General features: G+C 48.5%; 1 protein-coding gene across 2 annotated transcripts in view; it reads left to right on the forward strand.

The window, feature by feature from the left end:
- Positions 1-235: 235 nt before the first annotated feature.
- LOC138677369 (acetylcholine receptor subunit epsilon-like) overlaps positions 236-16536 on the forward strand; it is a 67119-nt gene continuing 50818 nt past the window's right edge. For both annotated transcript variants that reach the window (XM_069767437.1, XM_069767438.1), the window contains exon 1: positions 236-323. In XM_069767437.1, coding sequence (XP_069623538.1) covers positions 278-323 — 46 coding nt within the window. In that variant the 5' untranslated portion in view covers positions 236-277. The remainder of the gene's footprint in view (positions 324-16536) is intronic.

The raw sequence follows: 16536 nt of genomic DNA on the forward strand, positions 1-16536 counted from the left end.
AAGTCTCTGGTGCCGGGAGATGATGCTAGAGGCGTCAGGAAGAGGTTAAATATAAGGGGTCTTGTTGGCACTAGTTGGTGACAGCTGTAGGGGATCCTTATGTGGCCGGTGGAGGGGGGCAGTTGGCACCAAACACAGAGGGGGGTGAAGAGGTATTGGAAAACAACAGTCTCCTCCCTTCGGAAATAACATATCCTGTCTTTAAATAACTCCATGGTTGTGAGCGTCGTCTCCGTCCAGTCGTTGAGAGGTCGACCCAGGAGCTGGCGCTCTAAACATGGGCTGGAGGCTCTGCATCCTGGTCCTGCTGCCCCTCCTGAGCTGTGAGTCTCTATGTGTGGGGGTTACATGTAATCCGTGGGGTCCCAGAGGTGGGACAGTGGTCGTGTGCAGATTTATATAAGGGGACGCACCTCATTGGGGGATATATCCAACCTTCCTACACATCAGGGGTATATAGATTATACCCCACAGTATTTGTAGGCCCTTTATATGGTGAGGGGCCCCTGACTTCACACCTTGTTTACAATTTGAGAATGACAGAACCGACCAAAACAGGTTTATGTGGTTACAAGAGAACACAGAGCTTAGTGGTTACACCATGTATGAGGCCTAGAGCTTAGTGGTTACACCATGTATGAGGCACAGAGCTTAGTGGTTACACCATGTATGAGGCACAGAGCTTAGTGGTTACACCATGTATGAGGCACAGAGCTTAGTGGTTACACCATGTATGAGGCACAGAGCTTAGTGGTTACACCATGTTTGAGGCACAGAGCTTAGTGGTTACACCATGTATGGGGCACAGAGCTTAGTGGTTACACCATGTATGGGGCACAGAGCTTAGTGGTTACACCATGTATGAGGCAGAGAGCTTAGTGGTTATACCATGTATGGGGCACAGAGCTTAGTGGTTACACCATGTATGAGGCACAGAGCTTAGTGGTTACACCATGTATGAGGCACAGAGCTTAGTGGTTACACCATGTATGGGGGCACTGAGCTTAGTGGTTACACCATGTATGAGGCACAGAGCTTAGTGGTTACACCATGTATGGGGCACAGAGCTTAGTGGTTACACCATGTATGAGGCACAGAGCTTAGTGGTTAGACCATGTATGAGGCACAGAGCTTAGTGGTTACACCATGTATGAGGCACAGAGCTTAGTGGTTACACCATGTATGAGGCACAGAGCTTAGTGGTTGCACCATGTATGAGGCACAGAGCTTAGTGGTTACTGTTGTGAATTCTGTTGTCGAACTCCCTCCTGTGGTCGTGAGTGGTACTTCGGCGAGTTCTGTCTATGGGCTCCCTCTGGTGGCTGTGAGTGAAGCTGCTGCTTCTGAGGTTCCTTACACAGGTGACGTGGTTTATCCTTTGGTTGACTGCTCTATTTAACTCCTCTCAGATCGTTACTCCATGCCAGCTGTCAATGTTTTTGCATTTGTTCAGTTCGCTCCTGGATCTCTCTGGTGACCTGCCTTCTCCTGCAGAAGCTAAGTTCCTGATAGTCATTATTTGTTCATTCTTTTCTTGTCCAGCTGGTTTTCATGTTTTTGTCTTGCTAGCTGGAAGCTCTGGGATGCAGAGTGGTCCCTCCGCACCGTAAGTCGGTGCGGAGGTTTTTTTTGCACACTCTGCGTGGTCTTTTGTAGGTTTTTGTGCTGATCGCAAAGTTACCTTTCCTATCCTCTGTCTATTTAGTAAGTCTGGCCTCCCTATGCTGAAACCTGTTTCATTTCTGCGTTTGTGACTTTCATCTTTACTCACAGTCAATATATGTGGGGGGCTTCCTTTACCTTTGGGGAATTTCTCTGAGGCAAGATAGGCTCTATTTTCTATCTCTAGGGCTAGATAGTTCTTAGGCTGTGACGAGGCGCCTAGGTCTGGTCAGGAGCGCTCCACGGCTATTTCTAGTGTGTGTGATAGGATTAGGGCTTGCGGTCAGCAGAGCTCCCACATCCCAGAGCTCGTCCTGTATGAGGTTTAACTATCAGGTCATTCCGGGTGCTCCTAACCACCAGGTCATAACAGTACAGCTGGCCCAAAGTATTAATGCATCTCAATAGAGGGATAAGAGAACTTCTGAGACCATTTTTTTTTCTTTGCACTGTGTTTTGTCTTTCTTTTCCCCTAGACCTTTGGGTGGTTCAGGACACAGGTGTAGATATGGACATTCAAGGTCTGTCCTCTTGTATGGATCATCTCTCTGCAAGGGTACAAAACATTCAAGATTTTGTCGTTCAGAATCCTATGTTAGAGCCTAAGATTCCTATTCCTGACTTATTTTCTGGGGATAGATCTAGGTTCTTGAATTTCAAAAATAATTGTAAACTGTTTCTAGCTTTGAAACCCCGCTCCTCTGGTGACCCCGTTCAACAGGTAAAAATCATTATTTCTTTGTTGCGTGGTGACCCTCAAGACTGGGCATTTTCCCTTGCGCCAGGAGATCCGGCATTGCGTGATGTTGATGTGTTTTTTTCTGGCGCTTGGATTGCTTTATGATGAACCAAATTCAGTGGATCAGGCAGAGAAAATCTTGCTGGCTTTGTGTCAGGGTCAGGATGAAGCGGAGGTGTACTGTCAGAAGTTTAGAAAGTGGTCTGTGCTTACTCAGTGGAATGAATGTGCCCTGGCTGCAATTTTCAGAAAGGGTCTTTCTGAAGCCCTTAAGGATGCCATGGTGGGATTTCCCACGCCTGCTGGTCTGAATGAGTCTATGTCTTTGGCCATTCAGATCGATCGGCGCATGCGTGAGCGCAAAGCTGTGCACCATCTGGCGGTATTCTCTGAGCATAGGCCTGAGCCTATGCAGTGTGATAGGACTTTGACCAGAGTTGAACGGCAAGAACACAGACGTCGGAATGGGCTGTGTTTTTACTGTGGTGAATCCACTCATGCTATCTCCGATTGTCCTAAGCGCACTAAGCGGTTCGCTAGGTCTGCCATCATTGGTACAGTACAGACTAAATTTCTTTTGTCCGTTACTCTGATTTGCTCTCTGTCATCCTATTCTGTTATGGCATTTGTGGATTCAGGCGCTGCCCTGAATTTGATGGACTTGGAGTTTGCCAGGCGCTGTGGTTTTTTCTTGGAGCACTTGCAGTATCCTATTCCATTGAGAGGAATTGATGCTATGCCTTTGGCCAAGAATAAGCCTCAGTACTGGACTCAATTGACCATGTGCATGGCTCCTGCACATCAGGAGGATATTCGCTTTTTGGTGTTGCATAATCTGCATGATGTGGTCGTTTTGGGGTTGCCATGGCTACAGGTCCATAATCCAGTGTTGGATTGGAAATCTATGTCTGTGTCCAGCTGGGGTTGTCAGGGGGTACATGGTGATGTTCCATTGCTCTCAATTTCACCTTCCACTCCTTCTGAAGTCCCTGAGTTTTTATCAGATTACCGGGATGTATTTGAAGAGCCCAAATCAGGTGCCCTACCTCCTCATAGGGATTGCGACTGTGCTATTGATTTGATTCCTGGTAGTAAGTTTCCTAAGGGCCGTCTGTTTATCTGTGCCAGAGCACGCCGCTATGCGGAGTTATATAAAGGAATCCTTGGAGAAGGGTCATATTCGTCCGTCGTCGTCACCATTGGGAGCAGGGTTCTTTTTTGTGGCCAAGAAGGATGGTTCTTTGAGACCTTGTATTGATTACCGCCTTCTTAATAAGATCACAGTCAAATTTCAGTATCCTTTGCCGCTGCTGTCTGATTTATTTGCTCGGATTAAGGGGGCTAGTTGGTTCACCAAGATAGATCTTCGAGGGGCGTATAATCTTGTGCGAATTAAACAGGATGATGAATGGAAAACAGCATTTAATACGCTCCAGGGCCATTTTGAGTACCTGGTTATGCCATTCGGGCTTTCTAATGCTCCATCTGTGTTTCAGTCCTTTATGCATGACATCTTCCGAGAGTACCTGGATAGATTCATGATTGTATATTTGGATGACATTTTGGTCTTTTCGGATGATTGGGAATCTCATGTGAAGCAGGTCAGAATGGTGTTCCAGGTCCTTCGTGCGAATTTCTTGTTTGTGAAGGGGTCAAAGTGTCTCTTTGGAGTTCAGAAGGTTTCATTTTTGGGTTACATTTTTTTCCCTTCTACTATCGAGATGGACCCTGTTAAAGTTCAGGCCATTTACGATTGGACCCAGCCGACATCTGTGAAGAGCTTGCAGAAGTTCCTGGGCTTTGATAATTTTTATCGTCGCTTCATCGCTAACTTTTCCAGTGTTGCTAAGCCGTTGACTGATTTGACCAAGAAAGGTGCTGATGTGGTCAATTGGTCCTCTGCGGCTGTAGAGGCTTTTCAGGAGTTGAAGCGTCGTTTTGCTTCTGCCCCTGTGTTGTGCCAGCCAGATGTTTCGCTCCCTTTTCAGGTGGAGGTTGATGCTTCTGAAATTGGAGCAGGGGCTGTTTTGTCGCAAAGAAGTTCTGATGGCTCGGTGATGAAACCCTGTGCCTTCTTTTCTAGGAAATTCTCGCCTGCTGAGCGCAATTATGATGTGGGCAATCGGGAGTTGTTGGCCATGAAGTGGGCATTCGAGGAGTGGCGACATTGGCTTGAAGGAGCTAAACATCGCGTGGTGGTCTTGACGGATCACAAGAATTTAACTTATCTCGAGTCTGCCAAACGGTTGAATCCTAGACAGGCTCGATGGTCGCTCTTTTTCTCCCGTTTTGATTTTGTGGTTTCATACCTTACGGGATCTAAGAATGTGAAGGCTGACACCCTGTCAAGGAGTTTTGTGCCTGACTCTCCGGGTGTTCCGGAGCCGGCGGGTATTCTTAAAGAAAGGGTAATTTTGTCTGCCATTTCCCCTGATTTGCGGCGTGTGCTGCAAAAGTTTCAGGCTGATAGACCTGACCGTTGTCCTACGGAGAAACTGTTTGTCCCTGATAGATGGACTAGTAGAGTTATCTCGGAGATTCATTGTTCAGTATTGGCTGGTCATCCTGGAATCTTTGGTACCAGAGATTTAGTGGCTAGATCTTTTTGGTGGCCTTTTTTGTCACGGCATGTGCGTTCTTTTGTGCAGTCCTGTGGGATTTGTGCTCGGGCTAAGCCCTGCTGTTCTCGTGCCAGTGGGTTGCTTTTGCCCTTGCCGATCCCGAAGAGGCCCTGGACGCATATTTCCATGGATTTTATTTCTGATCTCCCTGTTTCTCAAAAGATGTCGGTCATTTGGGTGGTTTGTGATCGCTTCTGTAAGATGGTCCATTTGGTACCCTTATCTAAACTGCCTTCCTCCTCTGATTTGGTGCAATTGTTTTTCCAGCATGTGGTTCGTTTGCATGGCATTACAGAGAACATCGTCTCGGACAGAGGTTCCCAGTTTGTTTCGAGGTTTTGGCGGTCCTTTTGCGCTAAGATGGGCATTGATTTGTCTTTTTCTTCGGCTTTCCATGCTCAGACTAATGGCCAAACCGAACGAACTAATCAGACTTTGGAGACATATCTGAGATGCTTTGTTTCTGCTGATCAGGTGTCTTTCTTGCCTTTGGCTGAGTTCGCCCTTAATAATCGGGCCAGCTCGGCTACTTTAGTTTCTCCTTTTTTCTGTAATTCTGGTTTCCATCCTCGCTTCTCTTCAGGGCAGGTTGAGCCTTCGGACTGTCCTGGTGTGGATGCGGTGGTGGACAGGTTGCAGCAGATTTGGACTCATGTGGTGGAAAATTTGACATTGTCCCAGGAGAAGGCTCAACGTTTCGCTAACCGCTGGCGTTGTGTTGGTCCCCGACTTCGTGTTGGGGATTTGGTTTGGTTGTCATCTCGTCACGTTCCTATGAAGGTTTCCTCTCCTAAGTTTAAGCCTCGTTTCATTGGACCATATAAGATTTCTGAAGTTCTTAATCCTGTGTCATTTCGTTTGGATCTTCCAGCTTCTTTTGCCATCCATAATGTGTTCCATAGGTCGTTGTTGCGGAGATACGCGGCGCCTATGGTTCCCTCCGTTGATCCTCCTGCCCCGGTGTTGGTCGAGGGGGAGTTGGAGTATGTGGTGGAGAAGATTTTGGATTCTCGTGTTTCGAGACGGAAACTCCAGTACCTGGTCAAGTGGAAGGGTTATGGTTAGGAAGATAATTCCTGGGTTTTTGCCTCTGATGTTCATGCTGCCGATCTTGTTCGTGCCTTTCATTTGGCTCATCCTGATCGGCCTGGGGGCTCTGGTGAGGGTTCGGTGACCCCTTCTCAAGGGGGGGTACTGTTGTGAATTCTGTTGTCGAACTCCCTCCTGTGGTCGTGAGTGGTACTTCGGCGAGTTCTGTCTATGGGCTCCCTCTGGTGGCTGTGAGTGAAGCTGCTGCTTCTGAGGTTCCTTACACAGGTGACGTGGTTTATCCTTTGGTTGACTGCTCTATTTAACTCCTCTCAGATCGTTACTCCATGCCAGCTGTCAATGTTTTTGCATTTGTTCAGTTCGCTCCTGGATCTCTCTGGTGACCTGCCTTCTCCTGCAGAAGCTAAGTTCCTGATAGTCATTATTTGTTCATTCTTTTCTTGTCCAGCTGGTTTTCATGTTTTTGTCTTGCTAGCTGGAAGCTCTGGGATGCAGAGTGGTCCCTCCGCACCGTGAGTCGGTGCGGAGGTCTTTTTTGCACACTCTGCGTGGTCTTTTGTAGGTTTTTGTGCTGATCGCAAAGTTACCTTTCCTATCCTCTGTCTATTTAGTAAGTCTGGCCTCCCTATGCTGAAACCTGTTTCATTTCTGCGTTTGTGACTTTCATCTTTACTCACAGTCAATATATGTGGGGGGCTTCCTTTACCTTTGGGGAATTTCTCTGAGGCAAGGTAGGCTTTATTTTCTATCTCTAGGGCTAGATAGTTCTTAGGCTGTGACGAGGCGCCTAGGTCTGGTCAGAAGCGCTCCACGGCTATTTCTAGTGTGTGTGATAGGATTAGGGCTTGCGGTCAGCAGAGCTCCCACATCCCAGAGCTCGTCCTGTATGAGGTTTAACTATCAGGTCATTCTGGGTGCTCCTAACCACCAGGTCATAACAGGTTACACCATGTATGAGGCACAGAGCTTAGTGGTTACACCATGTATGGGGCACAGAGCTTAGTGGTTATTATTTTATTATTATTATTTATTTATATAGCACCATTAATTCCATGGTGCTGTACATGAGAAATGGGTTACAAACAGGGTTATAGATATCATTTATAGTAAGCAGGTTTACAGTGACAGACTGGTACAGAGGTGAGAGGACCCTGTCCTTGCGGACTTACATTCTATGGGATAGTGGGGAAGAGACAGAAGGTAGGGGTGAGGCGGCGGCTCTGACAGTGGTGAGGCGGCGGCTCTGGCGATGGTGAGGCTGCGGCTCTGGTGGTGGTGAGGCGGCGACTCTGGCAGTGGTGAGGCGGCGGTGAGGCGGCGGCATGGTTATTGTAGGCTGTAGGCTTTCCTGAAGAGATGGGTTTTCAGGTTCCGTCTGAAGGATCCGAGGGTGGTGGATAATCGGATTTGTTGAGGCGTGGAATTCCAGAGGATGGGGGATATTCGGGAGAAATCTTGGAGGCGGTTGTGTGAGCAACGAATAAGTGTGGAGGAGAGTAGGAGGTCTTGGGAGGATCGAAGATTACTTGAGGGAAGATATTGGGAGATTAGTTCAGAGATATAGAGAGGGGACAGGTTGTGGATGGCTTTGTAGATCAGTGTTAGTAGTTTGAACTGGATTCGTTGGGGAATTGGGAGCCAGTGGAGGGATTTGCAGAGGGGAGAAGCAGGGAAGTAGCGAAGAGAGAGGTCGGTTAGCCGGGCAGCAGAGTTGAGGACAGACTGGAGTGGTGCAAGAGAGTTAGCGGGGAGGCCACAGAGGATGGTGTTGCAGTAATCGAGGCGGGAGATTATGAGAGCATGCACAAGAGTTTTGGTAGATTGTGGGCTGAGGAAGGAACGGATTCTGGCAATATTTTTGAGTTGGAGGCGACAGGAGGTGGCAAGAGCTTGAATGTGAGGTTTGAAGGACAGGGCAGAGTCGAGAGTTACCCCGAGGCAGCAGATTTCAGGTGCGGGAGAGAGCATGATGCCATTTACCATAATAGATAGATCAGGTAGGGGGGATATGTGAGGTGAGGGAAAGATGATGAATTCGGTTTTGTTTACAATGAGTTTTAGGAAGCGAGAGGTGAAGAAGGAGAATATGGCTGACAGACACTTTGAGATTCTGGACAGCAGGGAGGTGACATCTGGGCCAGAGAGGTAGATCTGAGTGTCGTCTGCATACAGGTGGTACTGGAAGCCATGGGACTTTATGAGTTGTCCTAGGCCAAGGGTATAGATGGAAAAAAGTAGGGGCCCTAGGACAGAGCCTTGAGGGACTCCAACAGAGAGAGGACGGGATGAGGAGGTGGTGTGGGAAACGCTAAATGTGTGGTCGGAAAGGTATGAGGCAATCCAGGACAGGGCAAGGTCTTTGATGCCAAGGGAAGAAAGAATCTGTAGCAGTAGGCAGTGATCGACTGTCGAAAGCAGAGGACAGGTCAAGAAGGCGGAGGATGGAGAACTGTCTGTTAGCTTTGGCTGTGACTAAGTCATTAGTAATTTTTGTCAGGGCAGTCTCGGTGGAGTGGTTGGGGCGGAGGCCAGATTGGAGGTTGTCAAGGAGAGAGTTAGATGAGAGGTGGGAGGAAAGTTGAGCATGGACATGCTGCTCAAGGAGTTTTGAAGCAAACGGGAGCAGTGATATGGGGCGATGGCTGGGCATAGCAGTTGGGTCAAGGTTAGATTTTTTGAGGATGGGTGTGATGGTGGCTTGTTTGAAGGCAGAGGGGAAGGTACCAGAAGAGAGCAATAGGTTGAAGACATGGGTTAGGGCTGGAATGAGCGTGTTAGTGAGGTTGGGGAGCAGGTGGGAAGGGATGGGGTCAAGTGCACAGGTGGTGAGGTGTGATTTGGAAAAGAGGCGAGTAAGCTCTCCTTCAGTGATGTTGGAGAGGGAGGTTATTAGGGAAGGGCAGAGGTCTGGTATATGGAGTGGTTGGGGTGGTGGACAAGTAAAGGTTTGCCTTGTTTGGTCGATCTTGTTTTTGAAGTAGGTGGCTGTTGTGAATTCTGTGGCAGAGCTCCCTCCTGTGGTCACAAGTGGTACTTCGGCTGATTCTCTCTGTGAGCTTCTGTTGGTGGAGGGAAGTGGTACTGCGGCTTCTGAGTTTCCTCCCTCAGGTGATCTGGTGAGGTCGTTAGGTGCTTCTCTACTTAACTCCACCTAATGCTTTGATCCTGGCTTCCTGTCAATGTTCCAATGTTGGACTTGCTTTTCCCTGGATCATTCCTGTGGCCTGCTGCTCTGCATAGCTAAGTTCTTCTTTGCTATTTGTTGCTATTTTTTCTGTCCAGCTTGTCTAATTTGTTGCTGGAAGCTCTGGGACGCAAAGGGTGTACCTCCGTGCCGTTAGTTCGGTACGGAGGGTCTTTTTGCCCCCTTTGCGTGGTTTTCTTTAGGGTTTTATGTAGACCGCAAAGTTACCTTTTCTATCCTCGATCTGTTAAGAAAGTCGGGCCTCACTTTGCTGAATCTATTTCATCTCTACGTTTGTCTTTTCATCTTAACTCACAGTCATTATATGTGGGGGGCTGCCTTTTCCTTTGGGGTATTTCTCTGAGGCAAGGTAGGCTTATTTTCTATCTTCAGGCTAGTTAGTTTCTCAGGCTGTGCCGAGTTGCATAGGCAGAGTTAGGCGCAATCCACGGCTGCCTCTAGTGTTGTTTGGAGAGGATTAGGGATTGCGGTCTGCAGAGTTCCCACGTCTCAGAGCTCGTTCTATGATTTTGGGTTATTGTCAGATCACTGTATGTGCTCTGACCGCTATGTCCATTGTGGTACTGAATTGCCTTTCATAACAGGTGGCAAAGTCCTCGGAAGAGATGAAGGGAGTTGGAGGGGGCAGTGGTGGGCGGAGGAGAAAGTTAACTGTGCTGAACAGTTGTTTTAGGTTGTAGGATAGTGAAGATACAAGGTTAGTGAAATAGGTCTGTTTAGCAGAGGTGAAGGCTGATTTGAAGTCAAGTGTAGCTTGTTTGAAAGCAGTGAAGTCGCCTGGCAGGCGTGTTTTCTTCCAACGCTGCTCCGTGACCCTGGATGCTTGTCGAAGTTTTTTTGTGAGATTGTTATGCCAGGGTTGCCTATTGGTTCGTCGCACTTTGCCATGCATGAGAGGGGCGACTGAGTCTATGGCTGATGTGAGGGTGGTGTTATAGCAAGCGGTGGCTCTGTCCGTGTCAAGGAGTGAAGATATGGAGGACAGGAGTAGCAGAGAGTCTGAAAGTCTGTGAATGTCTAGGTTTGCGAGGATTCTGCGAGGATGTGGTAATGGCTGGACCTGGGGGCAGAGGCGTAGCTAGAGCTTTTGCCGCCCGGGGCTGTTCCCGAGTTTGGCGCCCCCCCCCCTTCCCCCGGCTCAATACACACAAAGGTTACCAAAAATGGTTTTCCTGTTTTGTAAAACTTAAACTGGGCCTAATGGTGTCACCCCCACATGCCACACCTGTGACTTAATACCACCAAACCATGACCAGGCCACATAGTGACCGAATAATACTACATACAAGGGACAAATACCACAACACCATTTCCAGACCACATATTACCACCACATAGTGACTGAATACTACAATACTGATCAGTAATAAAAAAAAAAAAACCCACAATACTATCACCATAAGTGCCAGTATTCACAGGAGATCTGTACTTAGTATGCAGTGTCTGTGTAGAGGTAATACAGAGATCACTGGTGACATTATACACAGGACCTCTATATAGTATACAGTGTATAGTGTCAGTGTATAGGTAACACTGACTCACCAGTGACGTCTCTAGGTGAAGTCCTTCATCTTTCATCCAGCACAGACCGCCATCATTCCTTCCAGCCAGGACTCGTTTCTGCAGGAAATAACAGTTATCTCGAGCTCCGCTTGCAGAACACATTACTTAATTTTTCACAACTTCTACATTACATCACATGAAGAAAAAAAGGTGATATAGTGTCACTCTGCACAGTAACAGGACCGCCCCCCCATTTAAAACAGTATACTCAAAAAACAAAATAAATACATCACTGCAGTAATAATATCCCTTAATTATCCCCTATGGCAATAATATTCCACATCCTGGCCCCGTGTGTCTCATTCCTGGCTCCAGCCATATGTTCTCGCATTCTGCCCTCATGAGTATCCATTCTACCCCATATGATCTCCCCATCCTGCCCCACCAGCCTCCATCGTATCCGTCCTGCCCCATGATCCAATCCTGCCCCATGATCCAATCCTGCCCCGTGTCTCCAATCATGCCCCGTATCTACATTCTGCCCATGCCTCAAGTCCTGCCCCCAGTGTGTCCAGCATATTACCCCCATGTTGTCCAGCAATCTGCCCCAGTGTGTCCAACATATTGCCCCCATGTTGTCCAGCAATCTGCCCCAGTGTGTCCAGCATATTACCCCCAGTGTGTCCAGCAATCTGCCCCAGTATGTCCAGCACTGCCCCCAGTGTGTCCAGCAATCTGCCCCAGTGTCCAGCCTTTCCCCAGTGTGTCCAGCATATTACCCCCAGTGTCCAGCATTGCCCCAGTATGTCCAGCATATTACCCCCAGTGTGTCCAGCAATCTGCCCCAGTGTCCAGCATTGCCCCAGTGTGTCCAGAAGTCTGCCCCAGGGTCTCCAGCATTGCCTCAATGTGTCCAGAAATCTGCCCCAGGGTCTCCAGTATTGCCCCAGTGTGTCCAGCAATCTGCCCCATGGTCTCCTGTATTGCCCCAGTGTGTCCAGCATTCTGCCCCATGGTCTCCTGTATTGCCCCAGTGTGTCCAGCATTCTGCCCCATGGTCTCCTGTATTGCCCCAGTGTGTCCAGCATTCTGCCCCATGGTCTCCAGTATTGCCCCAGTCTGTCCAGCAATCTGCCCCATGGTCTCCAGTATTGCCCCAGTGTGTCCAGCAATCTGCCCCATGGTCTCCAGTATTGCCCCAGTGTGTCCAGCAATCTGCCCCATGGTCTCCAGTATTGCCCCAGTGTGTCCAGCATTCTGCCCCATGGTCTCCAGTATTGCCCCAGTGTGTCCAGCAATCTGCCCCATGGTCTCCTGTATTGCCCCAGTGTGTCCAGCATTCTGCCCCATGGTCTCCTGTATTGCCCCAGTGTGTCCAGCATTCTGCCCCATGGTCTCCTGTATTGCCCCAGTGTGTCCAGCATTCTGCCCCATGGTCTCCAGTATTGCCCCAGTGTGTCCAGCAATCTGCCCCATGGTCTCCAGTATTGCCCCAGTGTGTCCAGCATTGCCCCCAGACAGTCAGACATAAAGAAAAAAAAAAAGTAAAATCCTCACCTCTCCCGTTCCTAGCGCAGGTCCGGTGCAGCCAGTCAGCGTCTCTCCGGCTCTGCGACGCTCAGGACAGAGAGGCAGAGCGGCGCGCACAGTAGTCACGTCATCGCGCCCTCTGCTCTGAGACGTCGCAGAGTCAGAGGACGCTGAAGCCGCAGGAACCAGGAGAGGTGAGTATTAGAGCGGGGGGCGGGGGCGGGGGGAACTGGCCCTGGTCGTGGCGGCGGACGGCCCCGCCCGTAGATTTAAAGGGGCGTCTTTTTTTTTTTTTTTTCTTCTCCTGCAGCGCCGGCCGCCCCCCGCATTGTGCCACCCGGGGCGGACCGCCCCCCCCCCCGCATCCCCCTTCCTACGCCACTGCCTGGGGGGCAGGTGAGGAGGACAAGGATGAGAAGGTGAGTAGATGGTGGTCAGATAGGGGGGAGAGGTTGTGAGATTAGATAAGGAACAGAGGCGGGTGAAGATGAGGTGTAGTGTATGTCTGTCTAGGTGGGTGGCTGTGGGGGACCACTGAGTGAGTCCAAAGGATGAAGTAAGGGCCAGTAGTTTGGAGGCTGCTGGCTGGTGGGTGTCAGTAGGGATATTAAAGTCGTCCATGATGATGGTGGGGATGTCGGCAGAGAGAAAGTGAAGGAGCCAGGTGGAGAATTGGTCGATGAAGGCAATGGCTGAGCCAGGTGGTCAGTGTATGACAGCCATTTGGAGATTGGAGGGAGCGTAAATGCGGACAGAGTAAACCTCGAAAGAAGGGAGGATAAGGGAGGGTGGGGGTTGGATAGGGTTGAAGGAGCAGTTTTTAGAAAGAAGGAGTGTGGGTAAATTGGAGGCCACCGTAACTCAGTGCTGCAGGCGAGGCCGTGTCAGGGGGCGTCAGACAGGTCTCAGTGAGCGCCAGGAAGGAAAGGTTGCTGGAAGTGAAGAGATCATGGACCATGTGGAACTTGTTGCAGACAGAGCGGGCATTCCAAAGTGCCCCAGAGAGGGGAAGCAGGGGGGTGAGGGACAGTGGCACAGGTTTTAAGTGTGAGGGGTAGGAAAATTTTCTCATAGTGTGAGAAGGATAAAGTGAGGGTTAGTAATGTATGAAGCGGGGGGGGGGGGGGGAGGGTGGAGGGTGGTTGCAGGATTGGAGGATGTGTCGCCAGCAGTTAGAATAAGCAGAGAAAGGGAAGCAGGTGGGTGAAGGAAAGTAATGATTAGTGGAGCAAAAACGGTGGGGAAAATGTGAGCATGGTTAGAAAGCAGGGGAGGAAAAGAAAGGCAAATAAATTTAGAAGATAGTGAATAGTCTTACCGTCTGGCCGATTTCTGGACTATTTCTGCTATATTTCTGATGACACTTAAAAAGATGTCACTTCAGATGATGTCACATCTGACCAAGGCCATATCTGACCCGCAGCATGCAAACTTATATCATTTGAAGAGTCCATGAAATGAAGCCAGGTGAGAGAGGAAGAGGGTGGGGGACAGTTCACAGCAGGGAGCAATTCACAGATTGCACTTAATCGTATATTTGATTAGCATCAAGATTGGTGAAGGATAGGTAAGATGGGGGAATAGAGCTAGGTGTGAGGAACATGTGCATATCAATATGCATTCAGCAAGCTTGAAGTATGATACATGGAATTAAAGTCAGGGACAAAGCAGCAACATACCAGCAGTTAGAAGAGGGATAGAAGTACATGGGTTTCAGGGGGTGCAGTGGCCAGTTCAGATTAGGAGACAGTTTGCACATACCAGCAGTTAGAAGAGGGATACACCATGTATGAGGTACAGAGCTTAGTGGTTACACCATGTATGAGGCACAGAGCTTAGTGGTTACACCCTCTATAGGGGCACAGAGCTTAGTGGTTACACCATGTATGAGGCACAGAGCTTAGTGGTTACACCATGTATGAGGCACAGAGCTTAGTGGTTACACCATGTATGAGGCACAGAGCTTAGTGGTTACACCATGTATGAGGCACAGAGCTTAGTGGTTACACCATGTTTGAGGCACAGAGCTTAGTGGTTACACCATGTATGAGGCACAGAGCTTAGTGGTTACACCATGTATGAGGCACAGAGCTTAGTGGTTACACCATGTATGAGGCACAGAGCTTAGTGGTTACACCCTCTATAGGGGCACAGAGCTTAGTGGTTACACGCTGTATAGGGTAACAGGGCTTAGTAGTTACACACTCTATAGGGTCACAGAGCTTAGTGGTTACATACTGTATAGGGGCACAGAGCTTAGTGGTTACACACTGTATAGGGGCACTGAGTGTAGTTGTTACACCCTGTATAGGAGCACCAAAATTAGTGGTTACACCCTGCTTAGTGGCAAAGAACTTAGTGGTCACACACTATATAGGGGCACAGAGCTTATTGGTTACACATTGTACAGGGACACAGAGCTTAGTGGTTGCACCTTGCATAGGGGCACCAAGCTTAGTAGTTAAACAGTGTACAGGGGCACAGTTTTTAGTGGTTACAAGCTGTATTGGCTACACAGAGCTTAGTGGTTACACAGTGTATAGGGGCATCGAGCTTAGTGGTTACACACTGTATAGGGGCACAGAACCTTGTGTATACAAAGAGTACACAGAGCTTAGTGGTTATACACTGCATAGGGGCACCGGGCTTAGTATTTGCACACTGTATAGAGGCACCAAGGTAAGTGGTTACACCGCGTATAGGGGCACAGAGCTTAGTAGTTACACCCGGTATAGGGGCACAGAGCTTACTGGTTACACCCTGTATAGGGTGTAGGATGGCTGCCGGACAAGTCCTTGAGATATGTGTTGTCACAATAATGTGAATATGCCATATTGTGAGTTTCGTTCTAGAAGGTACTATGGCACAGACACAAGCTTCAGATTCGACCCCCCTTTCTACCCCACTGCATTCGCTGATTCAAGAACAAAGCCCTATGGCAGACACACTGTGTGCAAGTTGATACCAATGTGTAGCAGCCACTGAGTAGTTTATGGATTTATGCTGCAAATACCAGACTCTGTGAACACTACTCATTCCCCATCCCAACTGGTACTGGTTAGAACTGGTCTATAGAATCCATGAGCTTTTTTTATTCTATTAAAGCAATATATAGGGGCACCGATCCGGGCTAGAGATATAAGAATTATATATTCTGGATGTCCATCAATAGATTTATAACCCCCTGAAACCGATAGAAGCTAAACCCAACGAGTGCAAAGTGCAGGTTTCTCCATAAGCAGTTCATGTAATTACTCCGTGTTTACACTTAAAAAAATCCCCATGATGTGGGGCTCATTCTGATCATCGTGTTTTTCAAATACGAGATTCATACAGCGAGCTAGGCATAAAAATAGTTTTCATATTCTAAGTAAAGGGGAGGTTTCAGCCTCTAAGTGAGGTCATCACAGGGGGAGGGCTTTGGTTTCAGGCTAGGAAATAACTGTGTGAAGCAGGAGTCTTTTGTTCGGGGTCTAGCTGCTGTACAGATGCCGGCTATGCATCTAGATGTGTGCATCCTCTCCAGCACACGGCCAGCCATGAAGATGCAATGACATAATGACCTGTAAGTGTTCTTTTCAATTTTAATCCTTTTTTTATTTGTACTGTAATTGTATTGTACATATGATTTGTCTCCTTTATAATATCTTTTCATATTTTGTAAACAGTGTCTAACTTTTTTGGAGTAAAATATAAAACTACTAGCTTGTCTCTCTATGCTCTATAACAAACTTTTGCGTCCTCTGAAGTGAATTACGCTACTGATTTGGGTTGGCTCCGTACCCATTAATAATTACGAAATCGGAGCTGGTGGCAATTGGGCGTCTTTGCAGCGACCGGCGGCGTTGATAAGTATTGTTCCCGCCTGTGTGGGAGTAGTTATATCGCCCTCGCTGCAGCGTGCCCAATAGCCAGTACATAGCAGGCAGCCTTTCTGGCGACTAATTACCCTAGGTGCAGTACCGACTGACCTGAGGGTAAGGGGGGTGCCAGAGAGCTGCAAGTTCCAAACCGTAACTGGGAAGTGGGATATAGATAAATCCCCTTCAGAAGGAACCAGGGGCAACCAAACAACCCCGGTTCGTGACAAATTGGTGTGAGTGGTACTGTGGTAGGGATGATAAAGGTATCTTCCCCGTGAACCGTGACAGATTGGTGGGATCTTGGTGGGATTCGTGACACATTGTTGGCAGCGGTGGGATAATAGAGCATTAGAGATCTGGTTT

Source organism: Ranitomeya imitator, chromosome 4 (assembly GCF_032444005.1).
Source record: "Ranitomeya imitator isolate aRanImi1 chromosome 4, aRanImi1.pri, whole genome shotgun sequence".
Lineage (NCBI taxonomy): Eukaryota > Metazoa > Chordata > Amphibia > Anura > Dendrobatidae > Ranitomeya > Ranitomeya imitator.